This window comes from Eucyclogobius newberryi, unplaced genomic scaffold, assembly GCF_026437365.1.
Source record: "Eucyclogobius newberryi isolate DKJ021-1_F unplaced genomic scaffold, fEucNew1.0.hap1 SCAF_19, whole genome shotgun sequence".
In the NCBI taxonomy this organism is placed as follows: Eukaryota; Metazoa; Chordata; class Actinopteri; order Gobiiformes; family Gobiidae; genus Eucyclogobius; species Eucyclogobius newberryi.
In genome coordinates, this window is record NW_027315823.1 from 145,191 (window position 1) to 157,465 (window position 12,275).

General features: G+C 45.4%; 1 protein-coding gene across 1 annotated transcript in view; it reads left to right on the forward strand.

Annotated features, from left to right (window-relative positions):
* The first annotated feature begins 493 nt into the window (after nucleotides 1–493).
* Nucleotides 494–12,275, forward strand: part of LOC140365158 (MAP kinase-activated protein kinase 2) — a 46,681-nt gene continuing 34,899 nt past the window's right edge. The window contains exon 1 of the mRNA XM_072451409.1: nucleotides 494–1,182. Coding sequence (XP_072307510.1) covers nucleotides 931–1,182 — 252 coding nt within the window. The 5' untranslated portion in view covers nucleotides 494–930. The remainder of the gene's footprint in view (nucleotides 1,183–12,275) is intronic.

Consider the following 12,275-nt stretch of genomic DNA (forward strand, 5'->3'; position numbering starts at 1 on the left):
TAAAGAATTAAATATGATGAGTGAAGGCTTCTAGATGGAGAGTGTTTATGATAATGATCTCTTTGGGTCAGAATGTGCTTTTGGAGTTCAGACTTTGGAGGGAGAAAGTCAGCTATATTTTGTTTTAAATGGCAATGATTACAATAAGTGTTTTTTGTTCATGGAAGTTATGGAACCACTAACCAAAGCCATTTTATTCTGGTATGTTATTGTTTCACAGAATAATACTAAATTCATCTTCATCATCATCACATACATTTGGTTTGACCTGTTAAAAGTTATCAGTTGAATACTATTTGAACCTTCGTGTATAACCACATGTATCTTGCTCTTTTATACTTGTATATGATTTCATAAAGTTTCATAAACCTGTAAAAATCACCTGTAAATGTCACTTTCCCTTTAAGCCGGAGCCCGTGATGACGTCAGCGCTAAAACCTGCTCCAGCGCTGGGGCGTTTGAGCGCGAGCCACTGTGTCCGGCGTGTCGCGGCTAAAAACACTTTTACCTCCGATTTCACCCGCTTTCTTTCACACTTTAAGCCTTTATTTCATGACTCCGCGTGTCCACCTCTGACCCGCGGCGGCCCGGGAGCGACTGGGACCGCGTTTGACACAGTTCTCGACGTGTTTTGAGAGAAACGCCGGGCGCGGGGAGATGGAGCTGCTAGCCGTTAGCTCGAGTGATTAGCCCGCGAGAGAAATCACAGGTCAAGAACAGGGATCAGGATAACATGCTAACGGCGAGCTAACATGCTAACGGCGAGCTAACTTAGCATTGTGACGCTACATCAAGTGACTTTTTTTGTTGAGCGGTAACGTCGCGTGCGCCGCCACGGTCCACGGTCCGTGTCGCTCGGGACGCGCGGGGGGGAAAAAGAGGAGGAATAAAAACGCCTTTTACGGGGGAGAAACGGCCCGATTTTGTAGCATGTTGTCCAACGCGCAGAACCAGCAGCCGCTCTTCCCGAACCAAGCCGGGCAACAGAACCAGGGAGGCGGGCAGCAGCAGCAAAACCCGGCGGCCCCGTTCACGGCTTTCCACGCCAGAGCCACGCTCCAGATCAAAAAGAACGCCATCACGGACGACTACAAGGTGACGAGCCAGGTCCTGGGGCTCGGGATCAACGGGAAAGTGCTGGAGATCTTCCAGAAGAAGACCGGGGACAAGTACGCGCTGAAGGTGAGGACGCGGGACGGACGTTTAAGTCAGAAATGGGCTCGAAACACGTGAAAAGTCTGGTTTAAATGACGGTACGGAAGTGGAGAGGTGAAGCTCTGGCCCCGGGTCACACATGTCAACATAGGGGGGGGTCGAGCCTGCTTTTCTGGACCGTTTTGTGTGTGAGGAAGTGCAGGGAATGAGGAATAGTGAGCGGCATAAATCACAAATATGTATGTCATATTTTAGATAAGGCACTTCTTCATTTACACTGAAGCATCAGGTCATTGTTGGAGCAGAAGTCTAAAAAACACACTTATCAGCTTTAATCAGGCCTGTCGGAATAACACATGTCAAAATGCACAGTAAACAACAATACTGTGACTACATGATGAGGCTAAAGCAGCAGAATCCATGGAAAATATTCAATATCTTTGAAAAACAGCACTGAATGAAACACTTGAGTCATTATATTTGTCATTGAAGTTACTCATTGACTCTAAATGGCAGATCTTATTGTACGACGCACCAAAAAAAAAACCCTTTGTTCAATCTTTTGTTTATGGAATGATATGTTAATATTAATGTCACAAGCTTATTGATTATTCATTGGCACAGTGACCTAAGACGTTAACGTTCTTCTGGAGAAAGTCTAGAACCAGCTTCATGGACTCTGTACAGTAAAGTTATGTTGACGTGACAGAACGATGCGGGTTAAGTAAAAAAGCACTTTACATTTATCTTTTTGGAAACTACATCGTATTTAAATGACTTTTATTATTTCTACAGGCCTCGGCTTAATAAAGTACAAACACACAGTTTATTAAGAACGATCCAGATGTAGTAACGACTTATGAATACACTAACTCCCAAACGCTGTATGAAACTGCTTGTTCATTATTTATGATGTATTTGTTCATGCTTTATTAAGGTGTAGTTAATATCAAGTGCGTCCAAAAGAATGATTTAAAGAGTTGTGCAAACGTTGCGTCGTATTCCAGGGCGTTTGAATAATGCTTGGCTGAATAATCACTATATTTGGTTTGTGATTTTGATTAGATAAGAGCGAAAGTGACTGACTCCAAACAATGGGAATCCAGCCAGTTTTGTCATGTGAAGATTCTGAATGAAGCGATGAGGAAGTCCAGAGCAGAGGCTTTACTTCCTCCTTGTGGCCTTTTTTTTGGTCTTTGCTCGTTTCGTAACTTGCGATGTTTTCCCCAAAACGTTGGCAGGAAAACACGAGCGACTGACCTATTGGATAGCCTCTGACCGCTGACATCACCAGTGTCAATAAAGTCAAGATAATAGTGATCTAGTCCAGACGGCTGTTCCAGGAGCGTCTCGGTTCCACGCTTTCCTCTGGGAATCAAGCTCGTTACAGGTTTTTCCTCAGCCCACTTCAAGTAGCAAGAATATGTTAATTGAGCTTTGATTTTGGCTTCATTTGCAAATATTACGGCTGCAGCTGACCAATAGTTTAGTGCAGTTATTTTTCTATTAGTGGACCTGTCAAAACAATCATTTCTTTAGTACGTTGAGACTTTTTAAATGCATTATCAACAGAATAAAGATTTAAATATGATGAGTGAAGGCTTCTAGATGGAGAGTGTTTATGATAATGATCTCTTTGGGCTTTGAGTTAATAACTGTTGTTAGTTAATAACTGTTGTTAGTTAATAACTGTTTTTAGTTTATAACTGTTGTTCAAAAAGCTCTTTTCACATTAGTATTAGAGCTGTACAGCCCATATAAGGATTATAATGATCAAAATACAATTCTAATTGTTGTTTTATTCGTCGACTAGTCACAATTAGTCCTTGTTTCCATAAGCAAATATTGTGATTTCATTGTGTATTTGCAGTCGTATGCTTATGTAGATTAACTCGGTTGCTGACAGTGTTTTTCATATATTTTGTGAAATAATTCCTCAAATCTCCATCACACGTTTCCATATAAAAGTCTGGCCGGGAGACGTTTGAGCAACGCCGTTCTGACAATCACGGCCGCCAAACACTGATTCTGATTTGACTGTGACATTTATGAAAGGATGCGTGTGGGTTTTGTTTATCGCAGAGCGTGGAATGGTTAAAACCCAAAGAGAGAACGCCCTGGTGGACGCGTTTATCTACCGTCTATTCCACTTCTGCTTCTCCAAAACATGAATGAATCTTTAATATATATAAAGCACTTTGGTTTAACCTACCTTTTAGTTTAGTTTAGTTTAGTTTTGTCTTTATTTCATCCTGATTTAGTCCCACTTGACCTCGTTTAGTCACGACTTATGTCTGAAAATGTATTATTGTTAGTTTTGAGTTTTGAGTCCCAGTTTTGTCTTTGGTTCTCGTTTGACTCTGTATTTGCTCGTGATTCACAGCCGGTTCAGACCTGAACACGTCTGTGACACGTCTGTCAGTACAAAGTCTCTAAACCTGTTCCTGGAAGTATTTTTAGTGGAATTAACTGAGATGATTTCTTGACTAAAGCAGAAGAGGGAACAGGGCAAGGATATCTTCTGTTAAAAAGACTCAAACGAGCTAAAACCAAGTATTATTTTGGATACGTTAAGACTCTAAATACATTATCAGCCTCTTAAAGGTTGAAATGTGGAGAGTGGCAGCTTCTAGAGAGAGAATATTTGGATATAATGAATGATTCTTTTTTACATTTTGATTTAATAACGTCGCAGTGTTCTTAAGTCTTTTGTAGAGTTTGTAGAGTAAAGGCGATTTACTGCAATGATCAAAGTAGCCCAAAGTATGTAAAAAAAAAAAAAAAAAAACTAATTGCGGCCGGTCTGAGCTGCGACGCGCTCGAGATGACGCGGCGAGAGTTTTCAGAAGCGTCAATGATTGATGAAGGACGTCACCTGAGCTCAAACAACCAGAGCTGTGACGTCTTCAGCGCCGCTCGGACACGTCTTCTGTCTACAATAAAACACAAAGATCCAGTTATGAAGCGCGGGTACAAGCTCAGCGCGTGTTTGTGATGTTCCAATAAAAGGAACGCTTAACTTAATGCAATCATCAAAAGACTGAATATACTGGCTGCAATACATCAAATATTATGTCCTTTCTCTGACCAGGCACGTCTCTGTGGTCGTCCCTGTTCTAGAAGAGGGCGATGGCGACAGAAATGAGCGTCCCGATTATAACTTCAGATGATATTATGTCAATCCAGCAGAAATGTGTTGAAAAATGTCTTTAAATGAATCACAAAAGTGCATAAATCTCCTCATTTTACACTTTTGCAACAGAACGTACTGTATTTTTACTGTGAATCTGCTCTTTTTGTAGCTGTACGATATACTCTAGTCAAAGTTTCACGCAACAGTGTCTAAAAGTTGATGTATTGCACAGTTTTAGTTCCTATTAGATGAAGTACTGTGCATATCCCTGAAGTACTTTCCGGTTGTTCCATAAAGTTGACTCTAAAAACGCAGAGTTTTCCAGAGCGACTGTGGCAGAAGCAAGATGTTACGGACAGACGTTCTGAGATCTACAACGGCGGAATATCGACTGGCCGTAATCGAATATCGACTGGCCGTAATCGAATATCGACTGGCCGTAATCGAATATCGACTGGCCGTAATCGAATATCGACTGGCCGTAATCGAATATCGACTGGCCGTAATCGAATATCGACTGGCCGTAATCGAATATCGACTGGCCGTAATCGAATATCGACTGGCCGTAATCGAATATCGACTGGCCGTAATCGAATATCGACTGGCCGTAATCGAATATCGACTGGCCGTAATCGAATATCGACTGGCCGTAATCGAATATCGACTGGCCGTAATCGAATATCGACTGGCCGTAATCGAATATCGACTGGCCGTAATCGAATATCGACTGGCCGTAATCGAATATCGACTGGCCGTAATCGAATATCGACTGGCCGTAATCGAATATCGACTGGCCGTAATCGAATATCGACTGGCCGTAATCAAATATCGACTGGCCGTGCGGTCGCGACGTGTGATATTTTGTTTGTTTTGCGCCACAGCTGAACGTCCATCTAAACGTTCTCACCTTTTATAGACTTCCTCTCACTCTTTCCATGACTTTTGGGCTCTGCATTTTTCAGTTTTTACCTCCTCCAGAAACTGGTCCCAGGAAGGTACTTTGAATCTCCTCCAGTATGACACGCAAATACAAGTACAAGTACTTTTGTGTTTACTTTGTTTCTTTAAACTCTTCAGACGCAGCACATCAAGGTCCTGGGGCATCTTTGTTTTTGCACTTTCTGTTTCTATTTGTCTTATTTTATTCTTATTAGGGATGTAACGATATGCAGTTCCATATTCTTGTTGCAGAACCTCATGTTTATTGGCTGGTGGTTTTATTGAAGGGCCCACGATCCTGAACAGCCATATTATTCATTCATTCATTGTTCAGTGATTCGTTTTCTAAAGTGCAACATTCCGTTACGTCAAGAATTGCAGACTGGCGGAATTAAAAAAATAAAGATAATTATGATTTATTATGAATTATTTGTATTACAATGTGATACTTTGAGCACTTTCTTGTTCTGTAAAGCTCTGCAAACAACTAAATCGTTCTTCGTCCGTTGTAAACACCACCACTTGTCACAACATCAGATTGTAGTGTTATGATTATTGTGACCAACGTCACGATTTAACTAATATTGAGAGGGGCGTGAGCTCCCCGAGGCCAAAACGGGGGGCTCGCTCGTGCCTCGAGGCCAGGTGTCTGTTTTTCTGCCGTGTTCTGATATTCAGACAATGTTCTGTAATTCTATAGAAATGTGATCAAATTTGTCTTTAAACGGGTTAGAGATTTAATGATCAAACAAATATTAACACAATGAATCACAAAAGCCATTGCCTCCCAAAAAGAGATCATGGGTTTGATTCCCGGACCAGACCCACATCACATGATCTCTCTGGGTGGAGTCTGCATGTTCTCCCCGTGTTACCGTGGGTTCTCTCTGGGTTCTCTGGCTCCTCCCACCGTCTAATCACATGATGTGTTTGGGAGAATTGGTGACTCTAAATTGGCCCTAGTGAATGTGAAAGTGACTGTCTGTCATGTCCATGTCTCTGTGTTGACCCTGTGAATGAATATTCAAATTAAGCAAATCTTCAAAACAACATTGACAATATTTTGCAAATGAATAACAATACTATGGATCTACTTTATTCCCAGCTTTTTTAATTGCATTTCTTTAAAGCTCTGGAACTTAATGAATATTTAATCATTTAGAAAATCGTTTGTATCTTGACCTTATTTTGCCCCGTTTCCTCTGTTTCCTCTGTTCTTTCTGCTCATTAGTCTCCCGTGTTCTCAGCTGTTTCCTTGTGACGCATCTTTCTGTTTGAACCTCATCCTCTGGTTCTGTCCCCCTCACTTTGTCTCCCCCCCTCTCTCTCTCTTTGTCTCCCCCTCTCTCTCTCTTTGTCTCCCCCTCTCTCTCTCTTTGTCTCCCCCCCTCTCTCTCTCTCTCTCTCTCTCTCTCTTTGTCTCCCTCTCTCTCTCTCTCTCTTTGTCTCCCCCCTCTCTCTCTCTGTGTCTCCCTCTCTCTCTCTCTCTCTCTGTCTCTCTCTCTGTCTCTGTCTCTGTCTCTGTCTCGTCTGACGTGGGTTGACTCACAGGTCATGTTTTTCTTGCATTACTCAAACACATCTGTTCCAAGGTGACGCTGCATCATAAACGTCGCCACGGTGACTCATCCCGGAGACAAGTGGATGGTTCTTTACGCCGATAATGCGCTTTACAAAATGGACTCCCACATTAAAAATCAATAGCTTTTACAGCGTTCAGGGCTGGCCTTCATGTCTCGGCTTCCGGTAATGAGTCCCGACCCGAAGTCCCGACCCGGAGTCCCGACCCGAAGTCCCGACCCGGAGTCCCGACCCGGAGTCCCGGTTTAGCTTAGCTCTGGTTTAGCCCTGGTTTAGCTCTGGTTTAGCTCTGGTTTAGCTCTGGTTTAGCTCTGGTTTAGCTCTGGTTTAGCTCTGGGTTATCCCTGGTTTAGCCCTGGTTTAGCTCTGGTTTAGCTCTGGTTTAGCCCTGGTCTAGCTCTGGTCTAGCTCTGGTCTAGCTCTGGTTTAGCTCTGGTCTAGCCCTGGTCTAGCCCTGGTTTAGCCCTGGTTTGGCCCTGGTTTAGCTCTGGTTTAGCCTTGGTTTAGCCCTGGTTTAGCCCTGGTTTAGATCTGGTCTAGCTCTGGTTTAGCCCTGGTCTAGCTCTGGTTTAGCTCTGGTTTAGCCCTGGTTTAGCCCTATCTTATTGTCTTTTGCGTATAACAAATAATACTGCAAAAGCTGAAAAAGGAAAGGCTCCTGTTGTAACCATTTAGAATGATGTGCTCTGGTCCCGGCATTTGTTGAAATGGTAATTATCTGGACAGGTGCAGCGGTGTGTGAGCATAGAGAGACATTAAGCACATCATGATCAATGGGATCAGGGAGGGTTGACATGACATTTACCTCTGATTTGTCCTGGTTTAGACTCGTCATATAGAATACGATGAGAATGAGACAAAGTCCTGTATTTACTCTGTCATACTTCTATAGGAATGTATTTTCTTCCATTGGAGTGTCAGGTTGCGTCTGGTTGCGTCTGGTTGCGTCTGGTTGCGTCTGGTTGCGTCTGGATGCGTCTGGTTGCGTCAGGTTGCGTCTGGTTGCGTCTGGTTGCGTCTGGATGCGTCTGGTTGCGTCTGGATGCGTCTGGTTGCGTCTGGTTGCGTCTGGATGCGTCTGGTTGCGTCTGGATGCGTCTGGATGCGTCAGGATGCGTCTGGTTGCGTCTGGTTGCGTCTGGTTGCGTCTGCATGCGTCTGGATGCGTCTGGATGCGTCTGGATGCGTCTGGTTGCGTCTGGTTGCGTCAGGTTGCGTCTGGATGCATCTGGATGTGTCTGGTTGCGTCAGGATGCGTCTGGTTGCGTCTGGATGCGTCTGGATGCGTCTGGATGCGTCTGGTTGCGTCTGGTTGCGTCTGCATGCGTCTGGTTGCGTCAGGTTGCGTCTGGATGCGTCTGGTTGCGTCTGCATGCGTCTGGTTGCGTCAGGTTGCGTCTGGATGCGTCTGGTTGCGTCTGGATGCGTCTGGATGCGTCTGGTTGCGTCTGGTTGCGTCTGGATGCGTCTGGATGCGTCTGGTTGCGTCTGGTTGCGTCTGGATGCGTCTGGTTGCGTCTGGTTGCGTCTGCATGCGTCTGGTTGCGTCTGGTTGCGTCAGGTTGCGTCTGGATGCGTCTGGTTGCGTCTGCATGCGTCTGGTTGCGTCAGGTTGCGTCTGGATGCGTCTGGTTGCGTCTGCATGCGTCTGCATGCGTCTGGTTGCGTCTGCATGCGTCTGGTTGCGTCTGCATGCGTCTGGTTGCGTCTGGTTGCGTCAGGTTGCGTCTGGTTGCGTCAGGTTGCGTGTGGAGTGAGAACAGCCGTGGTGACGGTGACGCTCTCGCTCGGTGCGATGGTGGGATTAAAACCCACCAATAAAGCTCTATTTAAAGAACGTGTTAATTCGTGTAACGATGTAGCAGATGTGTTTTCTACAGGAACCACTCAAACCAGAATGTTTAAATCCAGATTCATTGTGCTGATGTGTGATATTTCATCTCTGTTTTGCTGTTGTTATTTTCACCATAATCCAGCAGCTGTAGATTTAAATATATGTGTTTAATGTTTGTCACCTGGAGATTTGACTGTGTCTGAAAGTCCATTATAACGTTGGTCATAGTCAAAATCCTGATTGATTGAAACCTCTCTATGGCTACAGCCGGCAGTTGTTTTGCCAATCGATTATTCTTTTGATTAATCAATGAGTTGTTTCCGTGGCAACAGGCTGTGGAAGAGATTTTCACCGAATTTGACCCAGATAAAACTCTAATGACACTAATTGAACATGTTTCCTGTGTTGTTCGGATGTTATTTCTGCTTTGTCTCTTTTCTGTTTGGTTTTGACCAGTTAACGATTATTCAGTTCTATAATAGTTTTACAATTAGTTCAATAATCTATCAAATGTGATAAATCTTAAACTTGTTCAGCCCAAAACCTTAAAAATGCTTTTAAACGGTGACTAGAGCCATGCTTTGTTTCAGGCCTGTTGCATTTCCTCTGTGTTTTGTAAAAGCACAGAAGTCTCCAAATGTAAAAAGGACATTTAAAGTGTCGTTTTCACTTTGTATCGGAGTCGGTTTGAGTCGGTTTGAGTCAGTTTGTGTCGTCCTGTGTGAGAGGAAGAGGCTCCACTTCCTCCAGCCAAAGTCACTTCAGTTCAACACAGAACTGTAATATCTGACACTTATGAAAGTGTTTCTGTACAAATGAAACATTGTCTCAATCTTTCAGTCTGACAAGTTTAAACGAGAAGAAAGAGCCAGGTTTAGTCAAGGATTGAGTTTGTTCCATTATCTGGGCTCTAATTATTTTCATTTTTATTTTAATAGTCTGACGTTAATAACCTAATAAACGTGTAAATAAAGGGCACTGAAGGCTTTATAGGGATGTCACGATTTACCGTTTTTTCTATCATCGCGATTATTTATGCCCACGATGGATTATTGTGGGGTTTTGGAATCTGCGGTTAACCACACGACTGTGTCCAGCTGCTCCGCCAGTTTCTGCAGCACACGCACTCTGACACACACACTCTGACACACACACACACTCTGACACACACACTCTGACACACACACACACTCTGACACACACACTCTGACACACACACACACTCTGACACACACACGCACTCTGACACACACACACACTCTGACACACACACGCACTCTGACACACACACTCTGACACACACACACACTCTGACACACACACTCTGACACACACACTCTGACACACACACACACTCTGACACACACACTCTGACACACACACACACTCTGACACACACACTCTGACACACACACACACTCTGACACACACACACACTCTGACACACACACTCTGACACACACACACACTCTGACACACACACTCTGACACACACACACACTCTGACACACACACGCACTCTGACACACACACACACTCTGACACACACACTCTGACACACACACGCACTCTGACACACACACTCTGACACACACACGCACTCTGACACACACACTCTGACACACACACACACTCTGACACACACACTCTGACACACACACACACTCTGACACACACACTCTGACACACACACACACTCTGACACACACACGCACTCTGACACACACACACACTCTGACACACACACGCACTCTGACACACACACTCTGACACACACACACACTCTGACACACACACTCTGACACACACACACACTCTGACACACACACTCTGACACACACACACACTCTGACACACACACGCACTCTGACACACACACACACTCTGACACACACACGCACTCTGACACACACACGCACTCTGACACACACACACACTCTGACACACACACTCTGACACACACACACACTCTGACACACACACACACACTCTGACACACACACACACTCTGACACACACACACACTCTGACACACACACGCACTCTGACACACACACACACTCTGACACACACACTCTGACACAGACACACACTCTGACACACACACACACACACTCTGACACACACACACACTCTGACACACACACACACTCTGACACACACACTCTGACACAGACACACACTCTGACACACACACACACACACTCTGACACACGCACTCTGACACACGCACTCTGACACACGCACTCTGACACACGCACTCTGACACACGCACTCTGACACACGCACTCTGACACACGCACTCTGACACTCGCACACACACACACACTCTGACACACACACACACTCACACACACACACACACTCTGACACACGCACTCTGACACACGCACTCTGACACACGCACTCTGACACACGCACTCTGACACACGCACTCTGACACACGCACTCTGACACACGCACTCTGACACACACACACACTCTGACACACGCACTCTGACACACGCACTCTGACACACGCACTCTGACACACACACACACACTCTGACACACGCACTCTGACACACGCACTCTGACACTCACACACACTCTGACACACGCACTCTGACACACGCACTCTGACACACGCACTCTGACACACGCACTCTGACACACACACACTCTGACACACACGCACTCTGACACACGCACTCTGACACACACACACACGCACTCTGACACACACACACGCACTCTGACACACACACTCTGACACACACGCACACACACAAACACACACGCACTCTGACACACACACACGCACTCTGACACACACACTCTGACACACGCACTCTGACACACACACACAAACACACACGCACTCTGACACACACACACAAACACACACACACTGACACAAACACACACGCACTCTGACACACACAAACACACACACACTGACACACACACACACACACACACTCTGACACACACACACACACTCTGACACACACACTCTGGCACACCCACTCTGACACACACACACGCACACACACACGCACACACAAACACACACGCACTCTGACACACACACACGCACTCTGACACACACACTCTGACACACACACTCTGACACGCACTCACACACACTCTGACACACACACTCTGACACACACACACACACATAAACACACACACACTCTGACACACACACTCTGACACACACACACACGCACTCACACACACTCTGACACACACACTCTGACACACACACACAAACACACACGCACTCTGACACACAAACACACACACACTCTGACACACACACACACGCACTCTGACACACACACACACACAAACACACACGCACTCTGACACACACACACGCACTCTGACACACACACACGCACTCTGACACACACGCACTCTGACACACACGCACTCTGACACACACGCACTCTGACACACACGCACTCTGACACACGCACTCTGACACACGCACTCTGACACACGCACTCTGACACACGCACTCTGACACACACACTCTGACACACACACACGCACTCTGACACACACACTCTGACACACGCACTCACACACACACTCTGACACACACACACACACTCTGACACACACACTCTGACACACACACAC